This window comes from Lacerta agilis, chromosome 6 (assembly GCF_009819535.1).
Source record: "Lacerta agilis isolate rLacAgi1 chromosome 6, rLacAgi1.pri, whole genome shotgun sequence".
Classification (NCBI taxonomy): Eukaryota; Metazoa; Chordata; class Lepidosauria; order Squamata; family Lacertidae; genus Lacerta; species Lacerta agilis.
In genome coordinates, this window is record NC_046317.1 from 16,638,932 (window position 1) to 16,653,367 (window position 14,436).

At 40.9% G+C, this 14,436-nt stretch overlaps 1 protein-coding gene across 1 annotated transcript in view; it reads right to left on the reverse strand.

Moving 5' to 3' along the window:
• Positions 1 to 2,040: 2,040 nt before the first annotated feature.
• GPSM2 (G protein signaling modulator 2) overlaps positions 2,041 to 14,436 on the reverse strand; it is a 37,614-nt gene continuing 25,218 nt past the window's right edge. Inside the window, 12 exon segments of the mRNA XM_033151456.1 lie at positions 2,041 to 2,479; positions 2,482 to 2,575; positions 5,177 to 5,214; positions 5,217 to 5,304; positions 5,306 to 5,394; positions 5,482 to 5,544; positions 5,547 to 5,631; positions 6,378 to 6,551; positions 8,693 to 8,763; positions 9,815 to 9,944; positions 10,230 to 10,338; positions 14,361 to 14,435. Coding sequence (XP_033007347.1) covers positions 2,409 to 2,479; positions 2,482 to 2,575; positions 5,177 to 5,214; positions 5,217 to 5,304; positions 5,306 to 5,394; positions 5,482 to 5,544; positions 5,547 to 5,631; positions 6,378 to 6,551; positions 8,693 to 8,763; positions 9,815 to 9,944; positions 10,230 to 10,338; positions 14,361 to 14,435 — 1,087 coding nt within the window. The 3' untranslated portion in view covers positions 2,041 to 2,408.

The following is a 14,436-nucleotide window of genomic DNA, read 5'->3' on the forward strand; positions in this document are numbered from 1 at the left end:
ACCAATTAGAGCATGCAGACTGAAATGCCCAAGCCACTTCCTTAGCATTAGACACATGCTATATTTGAATTGTAGAACAAATGATTTGAAGATAATAAGAGTCATAAGACATAGTAGAAGATAAACTAAACGTGAAAGATAACATAGACAAGATGTTCAGGGTATGTTTGTGTTTTTAGTACTGTGAAGCTTGAGCATCCAACTTAGGCTGTTGGTAGAGGATCTAAGAGTAATATTTTAATTAAATTTTATACCGCACTTGATCCACAGATCACAGGGCGGTTTACAGCTGAAAAATACAAAATTAAAACCCAAAATATATAATAAAAACAGGAACAAAAACAAACCAATAGCCCCATTCCCAGTGCTCGTATTCAACAACTTTCTGTAGTACTGGCGGTATAGATGGTAACCTTATGGCCCAGTTCTGTGCATTTTTACTGGAGAACAAGCCCTACTAAGTTTGAGTAATGGTGCATAGGATTAGTTAGATTCTTTGGTAAAAACAGCTGCCTAGAGCGATTTGCCCAAGTGTGTTTAATGAAACTCTGACAGCATTCTTTAAATAACAAGCATCTTGGCCATGGTGGAAGGTGATATTAATCTGAAGAAAGGAGCAACAATGTTCTGCTCATAGCTGTCAACTTTCCCCTTTTTTGCAGGAAATTCCCTTATTCCAGCAGTTTCCCAATGCAAAAAACGGGGAAGGTTGACAGCTCTGGTTCTGCTTCAGTTTCCATTACCAATTCTCACCAAAACTCATTTCCCCATGTCGAGTTTATAAATTGCATGTGTGCAAACATAAATGCATCTGGAATGGAGGGAATAGGGAAGGGCTAGCTGGGGTAAAGGTTGGCATAGCAGTGAGCCTTGGCCTCCTATACATTTACAAACAATGGCACTGTAGTCTGTGTTTGAAGACGTCCTAATTTTAGCCTTCTAGCATTACACAAAGTACCAGGATAGTGGCTTTGCCTGTTACAGATTACTAAATATTTGACTCCACACTGCAACAGAAATTAAAAATAATCTGAAAGGTTATGGCTTATATGCTTCTCATTTAAATCTTCTCATTTACAGGAACAAAATCAGAGGAACACTGCTTCCTGATAGACCTCCTTATACCAGGGAAATGATTTTTTAAAATGCATCTGCTAACCAACAAATGTTCGTGAATCTACTTTTGTCAGTTTTCATTCTTACAGTACTTCTTTGCATATTAGGTATCAGGCACATTTTTTCTCGAAGACCTAAATTATATTTATAAAGCACCTTTGTTTCCATACAACAACTTCGACACATTTTAGAAACATTTAATGAGAAAATAATGTAAGTCTAAAAGGGGCTCTACTGCTAAAATGCTTTTAAAATTTGTGCTAAAACTTCTGTGGGAGGGTGTAGTTTCAATAAATATACACAGCATATTCGCCAACAAAATAAATTCTTACAAAATGTTACTAATGAAATTTCTTTTATATTCGTATCTGTAAAAGCTTGTTATTTAGGTTCAACAGGAGAACTTTTGTTTAGCTGTGACATTCCCCTACCACAAGATCAAGAACTAATTTTTCCCCAGGTGTCATGTTTTTGCATGAGGAAGGCTTGAAGGGCCAGCAACATTGCATGGAAAAGGAATGTTGGCTCATACCTAAGTCCATGTTCTTCACAGGTAGGAGAATAATCTCAAGTGGGTTGCTCTTCCCAGTCCCTCTAGGAGACAGGACCATGCAAAGCAAGCTGTCTGACAGAGCACACATCTTCAGCCATGACAGTCCTGCAATCTAGCCCTCACCCCACCCACCAAAAAACAAAACAAAAACCCAGTAACAGGCAGGAAATAATGGAAGACTTCTCTTAACTAATAACTAGCGTAGCTGAAAAAGTCCAGGGTGGGTAGGAGATAGGACCTTACCACAAAAGGAACTTATCTGCGTTAAGAACCAACTGCATTCTCTTTGGATCAGTTCATTTACTTACAGACAAAACGGGTTTAGCTAGTATGAAAATTTATTTTCTCTTTTTTGTTTTTTGTTTTTTTTAAAAAAAACCCAATGTAATACTTATCAATTGTTTTGGAACATTCTATACTTCTTAGATGTTAGAAAAACTTTTGAGGTTAAGTCTAGAGTTTTCCTATTTAATTACATAATTTTAGCTGGATTTTTTTTTCATAAGCTCATGTGAAAAGTACCTTTAAACATTAAACCATAAGAACCAAAAATATATATTTACAGGCAGAAAATTGAAACTGCTCTATAGAGCTTTTTACAAACATTTTTAGATATGTTTTTTTCAAGCTGTGGCAGCAGTAACTGTACCATAAAGGTTTTCCTGTATTATTAAAAGAAAAGAATTCCAGTATTACACAATTCATCTGTTTCATTTCAGTGTGCTTTTGGAGAAGTCCATTAATTAGAATTTGCCCTCTTCAAATCAGAGGGTAGAAAGACTCTCTGTTCATCCATTCTCTTCCCTTGGATCTCAAAATAAGGCTAAAGAAATCTTCATCAGGTACAGTTGGTCCTTTTGTGATGATTGGCGGTGGTGCACATCTCTGATCATCTAGTCTAGAGCCCTAAAATCAAAACAAAGTAGGACAAGAGTTACAGCTAAAATTCACTGTTTAATCATTCCACAGTTCAATTCATCCTGTTTGCCCATGTTAAACCTATTAAAAGTCGTAACATTCACATTTTGGCAGAATATTATCACCCATGGTTTCCTGTCCTTTCCCAGCAGAAACAGCATATACATTGTGTGGTCCTGATTGAATATTCACTCAGAGAAGCAGTACTATAGCACTACTATGTCTGCTCCTCCAGTGACAAAGGAAGAAAAGAATTGTGGTGGGGGGTTTTATTTGGTAACATGGTGAAAGATGTTGGCCAAATTGAGGCTGGTTAAAAGATTTTGTAGACCAAAATCCTGGAAAAACTATTTTACCTCCACAGCAAATACACTTGGAAAACAAGTGCTAGAAACATTTGGAAAATCTTAAGTGATAGGATGTGTGTTTTTGAACTTGTCAGTATGCTATTCTCCATTGTTACTGTTGGATAACAATGATGAGTTCTTGTTCTCATTCTTTTTATTGGTTTTTCACATATAATAAATATAAAGTACAATAAACAATAGCAGCTAGCCTGTCATTTCAGGTGGTGGGCTTAATATGCAAGTTAATGCATATTAAGTCTCTAATCCAGTAAGTCTCTACCACAGTGTTTTCCATGGGTGTGGGGAGGTTGTCTCAATGCAGCATCTCTCATACAAGAGAAGAATGGATGCCAGCTAAAGAATAAAGGACTCATCTTGCATTTCGTCACACTTCTTAGCCAGAGCAACGAACTCCACCCGAGCGTACCATGAATGGATACAGAGGTCATAGCCAGATTAAAGAGGAACACCTTTTCAGGTATGCTTGAGCATATACTTCAAAGTCAGCTACCACAACCTGAACCCATTTTAAGAATACTGAGGGACGTGAACTGCTTATCTGAAAGATTAGCCAACATATTTTTGGTACCTTTCATGATAGGAAAAGTGTGACACAAGAACAAAATAGTTTTAAATTTTCCTAATCTATATTTTAACCATCTCTTTCTACTAGACCTTTAGTCTATGAGCTCTTTGTTTGGAATAGTCAGTTATGTCATGGAAAGAGACTATAGCTTCTTTTCTATTTTGTCCATTCAATAAAACTGATTTACACAGTTTGCTTATAATATGCAAGGCCCTCTAAGCCTCCTTCACTATATTTTCTTTTTATAAATGTTATGTTAGCCACTCCTTCACCTTGTCAAGAATGTGTTTGATATTCTGCAAATATTTTGCACATTTTAGGTATTTAATAATATCACTTGCTTAAACTTTATTCCAACTGAAATACTTTTCTCCCTTGCACAAGATTCACAGCTAGTTGTTAGATGCTTGGGAAGTAGGGCTGGCTGGTGTCAGGTTTTTCAATATTACAATGTATCACCAGCCAAACATTACAGTCTGGCAATTCACCACAATGTTGAAATTAGCTGCATTGACCCCAGCCCACAGGGGAGGGAGCAGAGGCAGTTTCACCTCACAGGGCTGGGGTCAATGCAGCTTGTTCCCAGTGCTGGGGAGGAGAGAATATGTGCTGCCCGCTGGGGGGGGGCATGAAGGCTTTTACCCCTCCCCCAGCTGACCAAGCCCCATGTCCCTCCAGCTCACGGGGTGCTTTTTTGCACTGCATTTCCCATAAGACCCCACCTTCACCCTGGTGGGTGGCTCTTACTTTCCTCCCAGGGTGGTGGGTCACCATGGGAGTAAGATGCAGCGCACCTGGTTGGGCCAGGAGAAAGAGATAACCCCCTTGTGCCAAGGTGCCTGTCTCACCACCACCTTGGCATGGGTGCGCGGCTGCCTGTCCCTCCGCAGACAAGTCTAGCAGAGCACCCACAACGTCTCTGCCTTGTGTGAGCCAGAGTGGGAGCTCCCTTAGACTTCTTCCGCTGCAGGGCAGGCAGCCAAGGGAGGAACTTGTACAAAGGCCAGAGTGCATGGTGGTTTCACCTGGGTGGTATATTGTGAGTGAAACTGCCACCAGGTGCCCAGCTGCAGTTGTTTTCCTTTGGCACACTGGTGGCAAAAGGACTCCGTAGTGGTCCTAGCCCTCATACTGGTCCTGGGCACTGTATTGTTATAGAAAACTCCTTTCGATCCAGGCTTTTAAAACAAAATTCTAGTGACATATAAATGTCATTTTTCCTCCCTGTTGAAATGACTATATAAGAAACCTGCAACTGTGAGGGTCAGGCAGCCTGTTCAGAAATGTGCAGAGGGCTGTTTCTCAGTCAGAGCACTGTTTCTGCTTATTTCTCATCCAGACAACAACATTAGATTGCTTATGAATCCAGTAAGTTGAGTTCCTTATTTGCTTACAGCATTTTGGTGACCTATTTGATTTTAAGAATATATCTGAGGGTGACTTACCACGAGCTTTGTTAAAAATGCTAATATTTAACAGAGGGCATTCATTAACTTTTTAATAGAAAAGACATTAAGCACCACATGTATTTTTCAATTCCTCTGATTTTAAGAACCCGCTGAAACCAGATGTCACCATAATGCTGCATAAAGTTTATTTCCTCCTCACCTTCACAAAACATTACATACCATGTAGAGCACCATTTACAAGACTTACCTGATATTTTATCAAAATGTCAAAGAAGTCATCATCTGTTCACTATTGCTACTGGCCATCAAGCGGCCAAGGACCGAATGACTGTTGCGCTGATTAAGACGAAGTCCTGGTAAATCACTGGCATTGGCTTCGCTGATCATCTAGACGTCTACTTTGAGAGCTAGCAAGAAGATCTAGAAATTCATCAGTGTGAGGTGAGACCATGGATGTAGAAAAGGCTGCAGAAAGAATGAAGAAGAAGAATTATGCTGCTTTTATTCTATTCTGTCAGAAGGTGGGAATTATACACATTTTAAAATTATTACATTTTTTCAATGTTCTTGATGGTGCAGAAGAAGCTGTCACTGCCAGTCTGTTCCTGTCCTGGAACAATACCGTTGATCATCCATTCTGTTGCGCTGAAATCGACTTAGCAAGTCAAAGAACCCTTCATCTCCAGGCACATCAGGGCTGTTCTTTTAAGAAGTCAGATAAAAAAATAGTCAGGCCAAAGTTATACTGGTTACTTTTGAAGACAATAGGAGTGTTTTTTCCTCTACCCATGTTACAAAAAAAGCTATGCACAAATAAATAGCATGGGAAGAAGAGAAGAAGAGTTTGGATTTGATATCCCGCTTTATCACTAACCCGAAGGAGTCTCAAAGCAGCTAACATTCTCCTTTCCCTTCCTCCCCCACAACAAACACTCTGTGAGGTGAGTGGGGCTGAGAGACTTCAAAGAAGTGTGACTAGCCCAAGGTCACCAGCAGCTGCATGTGGCGGAGCGAACCTGGTTCACCAGATTACAAGTCTACTGCTCTTAACCACTACGCCACACTGGGAAAGAGGGAGGGAAGAAGAGCCAATGAAGTAAAACAACACTTAGGCTAACACGCTAGCATCAATTTCTACCCTAACAAAGCCAGCACAGTATTTGAGCAGCTGATACAGGTTTTATAATCAAATGTTTAGTTCTCATTCCAACCCAACAAAATTTTCAAACGGATTTTTCCACCCAAATCCTAACCATGCTTATTCAGAAAATATCCACTGAGCTTGATGGGAATTGCTTCCTAAGAGGTATGCTTAGAATTACCATGATGTTGCTAAGATTTTTTTTTTTAACTCAAGCAAACAAGTTAAACCAATATGCTTCTAAAAAGGTGTTCAAACTATAATTTTAAGATTTCTTTCAAGCAATTAAATATTTATCCACAAATACCTTCTGTGAACTTAGTCGGTGGTCAATAGAATTACTAGTATCCTGAAGCACTTTAGAAGATGTGATGTTTTTGTATTTTTTGCCTTTTAATCGATTTACAAAGTGTAGTTTTGCTGAAGGTTTGGAAACTAGTGGTTTCTGTTTGGCCAGAATTTCACTGTTCCAGTCCTGAACCTAGAGAACAAGGGACACAATGTATATCAAGAACTATCCAGAAGAAAGTCTCTCATTAAGGCACAAAATACTACGTGCCTTACTTTTCACACTATTAACACTCAAGTGGCTGGTTTAATTTGGGTCAATATCTCCACAGAGGAAGCCTGTTATAGCAACAAATCCTACACTCTTGAAGTTCTAAGCAGCCTTCCAAGTTAGAACATTACAAGCAGTATCCACTACAACCTGTTTCATTATAATAGACATGCAAATTTTTGGCAAAAGGGTGGTCACCTTTTCCCAGGGACAAAATACTGCCACTTTTTAGTGTTCCTTTGTGACACTGCACTACATTCAAGAAAGTAGTATTGATCCCAGGTATTATTTAGCTATGCTAAACTAATTGTCCAGGATAACTTTTTAAGACCAAAAATTAAGTTCATGCAGTGATGCCAATTCCTTCTTCATTATACTAATCGTACATCACTTTTTCCCTGTTTAAATTAGCTCTGCCTCCTTAGATACACACAAGTATTCTAAATTTTTAAATATCCCATTTCTGTGTAAAGACCAAGTGCAGCAAAAAGGGGAGACCCGAGGCAAATGCGGGGGGGGGGGGTTGGAGGTGCAAGGGGTGGCAGGAAGCAGAAGCACAAAGGAGACAGTGGAAGAATAGATTGAACTTGTATATTTTTAACTTTTTCTCCTACCCTTTGACTCCCCATGTGTGGACTAAGGGTGGTATTCAACAAAGTTTTGTTTGGGGTAGGTCTACTGAAATTAATGGACCAAACTTAATCATGGTCACTAATTTAAATGGGTCTACTATGAGTAGAAATAGCACAGGAAACAACCCTAAAAATGTGAACTTGGAATTCATTTTACCCATTTCTCAGCAAAGCTGCTGCTCCTCGTAATTTTAAAACAATATACTGGCTGCATTTAATGTTTTTGTTGTTTGTTATTTGCTCCTCCCCCCTGCACAACCCTTGGCTTAGTATTCTTTCCAAATAAGGGATCATGGTTAGTTTTCTGCTCAAAAAACGGATCCCTGGATTGAGTGATCTGCAGATTGATAATAAAACATTAACTAAGGCTCATTGTGATGTGAACAAAACCTTGAAAGAAACCCAGAACATCAAACTGCACAGAAATCAGTCATCATTCCATCTTGCTTAGGATATACTTGTGTACCCTTCATTTCCAGTAGCATGCCTCAATTACAGAACCATACAGTGGTACCTCGCAAGACGAATGCCTCGCTAGACGAAAGGGTGACTCGCAAGACGAATTTTCCTATGGCCGTGACTCTCAAAACGAAAACGTTTTGCAATTCCCCCCCCCCCCCCGTAAAACTGCACTTCCTCCGACCGTGCTTCGCAAGACGAAACTTCCGCTATACGACAACACTCACGGAACAAATTAATTTCATCTTGCGAGGCACCACTGTACATTATTACCCTTAGTACTGTTCTACTCATACAGGTGAAACTTGAAAAATTAGAATATCATGGGAAAGTCCCTTTATGTAAGCAATTGTTTTCCTTAGCTACTGGAATTTAATATATGAGATAGTCATGACATGCAAAGCAAGATATGTCAAGCCTTTGTTTGTTATAATTGTGATGATTATGGCGTATAGCTGATGAAAACCCCAGAGTTGAAATTTGGGGTTCTCATCAGCTGTATGCCATAATCATCACAATTATAACAAATAAAGGCTTGACATATCTCACTTTGCATGTCATGACTATCTCATATATTAGTTTCACCTTTTAAGTTGAATTACTGAAAGAAATTAACCTTTCCACGATATTAATTTTTTGAGTTTCACCTTCTTCTCTCTCTTTCAGTGCTATTTCTGGTATTTCCATGTAGCCATCTTCTGTAAACAATGGCTTAATAAATAACCCACAATACTCAAGACAAAGGGAAGAAAAATATTTTCTATCCCTGATATGTAGTCAATCAACTAAATCTCTGCTTCAGTTCAGCTGATTTGGTCTACAGATCATAAACATCAAATACAACATAAGGTATAGACAACCGCAGGGGAGGGGGAGGCAGCTAACACAAAAGTGGTGCCATTTCCAGTAAAATCAGTGGGAGCTAATGTAGTCCGGATCCAACCCATGAAATATGTTCAGCCAGTCACCAACCTTTTCAGGAGTAAGCTTCATAAGTTCCATGTTTTCCATACTATGGCGACGTCCTACTCGGGGTCTAGCACCTTAAAATGTAAAAATAGTTTATTTTAAAGGAAAGCTTCATAACAAGTACAATGAGGGTAAATTACCTGGACGTTCTAAAATCTAATGACCATCAAAGATCACTATTACTTGAGACTAATAATTGAATTAGAACTCGCCTACATGCAATGTAAGATTTTATTAAATTATGTATTTAATCCCCACTTTTCACATGAAGGTCCCAAAGCAGGTTACAACATAATATAAAAATAATTTGGAATGACTTAAAACCATAAAAATAAGGTGGCTCCTAAAACATAAACCTCAAGTGTCAAAATCCAAGGTGCAGCTTCAGCATTCTCTGAAAGCTGTATAATGAAGTTGCCAGATACAACTCAGTGGGGAGCTCCACGGCTTAGCAGCCACCACAGAGAATGCCCTTTCACAGGCCGCCACCACCCCAAGCCTCAGATGGTGGAAGAACTACCAAGAGGACCCCCTCTGCTAATCTCAGCAGGGTCTGTAAGGAATGAGGCCATCTTTCAGATATTTAGGGTATTTTGTAATTAATATGTATGTAATGTATGGTGTTGGGGCTGAGAGGCGAGCTCAGTGGATTTCAGCAGGGGGGCGGACCAGGGAAATCGCCAATAATTATCTCCTAGTTCTGCTGAGGGACTCCACTGTATAGGTGTACAGTGGTGCCCCGCTAGACGAAAACAATTCGTCCTGCGAAAATTTTTGTCTAGCGGGTTTTTCGTCTAGCGAAGCGGCAATGCAAGCCACGTTTTTGCTAGACGAAAAAAACGAAAAATTCGTCTAGCGGGGCACCACTGTACTTATAAAAGAAAAATGGCTTGTGGTTTTTTTTTTTTTAAAAAAAAACAGTTTCTAAAACCAGAATACAAGAACAGACCCAGTATTGAAGATTAAGGATTGCAAAACTTTTCCCCCGTTGCATTGCAAATACACAGTCTTATAATTTCCCCAAATAAAATGAGAGGTATATCCCACAAAGTCTCAACCTATCTATGAGTGTTGAAGATTAATTAAGATAAATCTTAATACATAATCATGGAAGTTTATACTTACCATTCACGCTATGATCTAGAATTTGATTTTCTGTCATCATTGAACTGTTTGTGCTGAAACTTAGGCCAAGCACCATTTGTAGATCTGAGAGGTTAAGTTTAGCTGTTAGTTCTCCAGTTTTATCTCCCACCTGCAATCAAAAGCATTTTGTAATTTCATATCCATACTGAACAAGTTCCTGTATACACTACCCATAAATATGTAAACCCCAGTCCTTGAACTTTTGAGGTGGCTTCCGTTTTGAGTTTCCCTATTGTACTGAGGCTTCCATATTGAGTTTCTCGGTTTTCAAACATTTCGAAACTTAGAACAGTCTTCCGGAACGAATTGCATTCGAAAACCAAGGTTCCACTGTATATGCATACTTATTTTTATAAAAAGTATACCACAAACAACTTGGAATATGACCACAAACCTCTCTCGAAATGTCCAAATGCTTTTCGGCATAGTGCATAGCTTGTTCATGGTTTCCCAGTGCTGTGTATGCATTCCCCAAACTCCAGCACGCTCTTCCTTCACCAATTCTGAAACACAGTTCAACAGCATGACACTTATTAAATGCTCCATACATTAGCTTTCTAACTGACTTAAACCAGTAAGGACCCGTTCCTACATTAGTCAGTTCATATGCCACAGTAAACCAGTTAATAGTTTAATGCTAATACACTGGTCTGTGCCACTCCCCACTAGCACATGTGAGAAACAAATCATGATCCTTGGCTTAGCTTTATGTCTGAATCAGAGATGATGTTTCATTTAAACAAACCACTATCAACCAAGAACAAGTAAGAACGTAAGAGCCTGATGCATCAGGCCAATCCTTTATCTAGTAAAGCATCCTGTTCTTGCTAGCCAACTAGGTGACTGTGGGAAACCTTTAAGCAGGATCTGAGCACAATAACACTGACTCCTGCAGTTCCCAGTAACTGGTATTCAGAACCGTTACTGTCTTCAACCGTGTATAACCATCTTGGCTAGTAGCCATTGATAGCCCTACCCCCCCCCATGAATCTCTCTAATCTTTTAAAGCCACCCAAGTTGGTGGTCATCACTGCCTCCTGTGAGAGCAAGTTCCATTCACGGAGTTTTCTGCCTCTTAGCTTTCCTGGTCTGCCACCTTAGCTTCAAGGGAATGAGCTTGTTCCAAGGGAACGAGGAGCTCATTGCACTTTGGACACACCTGTGACTTCTGCCCAAAAGGGAGATAGCTGTACATGTGACAAGACACTGTAAAACACTGGAAAGCCCCACACCCCTGCTGACATTCCAGTTGCAGGGGTTACTTTTATTGAGCGTTCAGGTTTACTTAAGCTAAAGGAAAGGAGGGGCAGAGTCTCGCGTGCCCTGGCCTCCTTGCCCTGCTGCTAAACCTGCACACCTGCTTAACTCACCTTGATGCTTTGTCAGGTGGGGCTCCCTCTAGCTCACTAGGTTGCTACAAAACATGCCTAGCTTTCTTCCAGCTACTGTAGTAGTCATTGAAGTCAGGAGGTCTGGCTCAAATTTTAGTTAGCCCCCTAGGAATGGGGAGAGAACAATGGACAGTGGCTGTTGAATCAACTAGTCCTCCTAGTGGCAGCACTGAAACTGCTGGCACATTTGCAAAGCTAAGCAGCATCCAGTATAGTTTCAAATAGGAGGAGGACCATGTGTTGAGATTCTTTGCATTGCAGGGGGTTGTACTAGACGACCCTCAGGGTTCCTTCCAACTCTACAATTCTGTGCTTCCTTGGGAGATAGGCTTCCTTCCTGAGAGGAAGTCCTGTTTACACGCTCTTAGTAATGCTACTGAACAAAGCTAACTAGCTTTATTTTTGTTTTATTTACTGGCAACAACACACTTAACAGAGTCAACAAATGCATTACTTTATGGTCTGCAGATGGGATCCATTTCTCTTGCTTCATATGTTAACTGTAGAGAATCAGAAGTATGAACACGCATACTTCCACAAGCTACTCAATTAAAGTAATATGTAAAAGAATTGGTTCTCAGTAACAAAACAGCAGTTTCAAAACAAAGAATTGAGTTTATATTCAATTTGTATATACAAAATCTCATTAATGCACAATTTCAATTAAAAGTCCTAAAGCTACATAATACAAAGCTTAGTGACAGAAAGTTGGCTAATCCCAATGAAAATCTCACAACTTTTAAAAAATAATTATTGTTTATTCCAATTATTTCTTTCTGCCGCAAGCTTCTTTTCCTTTAATAATGCTTTATATCCTCTCTTGAGGTTCATAAGGTGAACTTTAAGCAAGCCTTTGAGCAAATTCCCAGGAATCAGCTATGGACAAAACTGGCAGCAACATCTATCGACCACTGTCTTCTCCTGATTATGAACTTGCATACAAATACCTTCTTGAGAATTAGGTTAGATAGTAAGGGGCTAGTCTCCAATCTGGTTGCCACCACTAGGGGGGTAAGACAGGGCTGTTTGCTTGCCCCTGCCCTGTTCAATTTCTATATTAACTCGCTAGTGGATCATATGGCTAATGCTGCTTTCCATCCACCAAAACTAGCAGGTCGAGCTTTGAATGTCCTCCTGTATGCGGACGATGCCGCCCTTTTAGCTACCTCCCCCATTAGGCTGAGGAGGATGCTTCAAGCACTTCATGAATACAAGATCCAACACGAGTTCCAACTTAATTATGCCAAGGCCAAAATAATGGTCTTTGCTGCTCGACCGAAACTCAATTTGTGGTCGATTAATGGTATTCCTCTAGAACAGGTTAGTTGCTTCAAATACCTGGGCCAGGTAGTACGATCAAACGGGTCTCTCCTGGCACACAGAGAATATATAGCCACAAATGCATCTAAAGCAGCTTTGCTGATTAGATCCCTATATGCCAAGAAACAGGCACAAACAGTGGAAGTTGCCCTGAGACTCTTCCAAATGAAAGTCCTCCCACTACTACTGGTGGGCATTGCTTTGGGTTCACGTAGGGACTTTGTAAGATTGGAATCTATCCAATCGCAATTCCTCAGGGCCATTCTCAGGATCCCCCCTTCCGTTGTGGGTGCGGTCATGAGATTGGAGACTGGCTGCCAAGCCGTTAGGTCTGTGGCCCTTAAAGTGAAATTATGGCTATGGCTCAAGCTCTGCTTCAGACCGGTGGGTTTGGCCCCTCTGATACTGAGGGATAATTTTAAATCACCATGGGAAGGGAAAGTGGTAGAGGAAGTGCGGACTGTCCTCCCTTTATATAGAGTCCATGCCGTATAGCCATGCTAAAGCAGTGATCGCTCAGAGACTGAGGGATATCGCCAAACATGAGGACATAGCCCGTGTGAAACCTGGGATGTTTCTGGGGGAAGAGGTGTATCGGGCTGCACCAGCCCATTACCTGGCGGATATCCACTATGTGGAATACTGCAGACCAGGGGCGTCGCAGGGTGGGGGCGGGGGGGCCGCCCCTAGGTCAAGGGGAGGTGGGGTGACACTTTGGCCGGCCCCTCTCACCCCGCCCCGCCGAAAGGAAGCAGAACAGGCGCATTGAAGCGCTTGCTCTGCTTCTTTTGCCCTTTCCTCCGCTTTTTTCGGCGGGGGGGGCCGACCAGCGAGGAGGGGGTGTCACGCTTGCCACCCCCTCCTAGCTGGCCACCACCCCCCGCCGAAAAAAGCCCCGGAAACCCCTCTCTGCATACACGTGCATCGTGACGTCATGATGACGTCACGAAGCACGCGTCGTGCCCCTCCCCCAGGGGGGTGCCTCTGCGCTGCCGCCGCCCCAGCAGCACTGAGGCTAGCTACGCCACTGCTGCAGACTACTCACTGCGGCCAGACTGAATGTTCTTGACTTGGCAGTTTTGAGTGGAAGATTTAGAGGAGTTCCATATGATCAGAGAATGTGCCATTGTGCTTTGGGAGAGGTAGAATCCACAGAACACATTCTACTGAGTTGTCCCTTTTATAATGACTTAAGGCAATATCTCATAGCCCCATATTTATCTCAGTTTAGTTCCCGATTAAGAGAAAGGCAGGTAGCATATCTGCTAAATAAGCCCACTGGGAAAACAACCTTATCGGTGGCTAAATTCCTCTTCCTGGTGCTCGTGTCGGAAGCATAAAATCTGTACGAGGTTCAGTAGTGCTGTCCTATTTTATTTGTGTATCCCCTGATGTTTTTTAGTTTTATAATTTTGTATTGAGAAATGTTTTTCTTTCTATCAGTCGAATAAAGGATATGTATGTATGTATGTATGTATGTATTATTGTTTATTGAAGTTTCCAGAGTTGTATTTAGATACTGTATTGAACTAGGTGAGCCCCAGGCTTTTGTTTCTAAAGTAGCAGGTCAAAGGACAAGTCACTGCACAAAACCGAAGGGAATTTTCAAAAGTGTTTATGATATGGCATGGTCACCTACAGTTCAAAGGGGGGGGGGAATCCCAAGGGGCAGGGGCAGGTTCTTAGGCATGCATAGTGCAGTTCTTTGGACCTTTGTCTATTTGAATAGGACAATTATTCTATAGGAACTTAATTTTATACCCTCAAAAAGATCTCTCTCTTGTTAAGGAACAGTGGACTTTTAAAAGCCTTACCTATCATTCAGTTCTTCAGCAATAGCCAAGTGTTTCAGATGATAATCGATGGCCTTTTCATAGTCTTGAAGTAAAG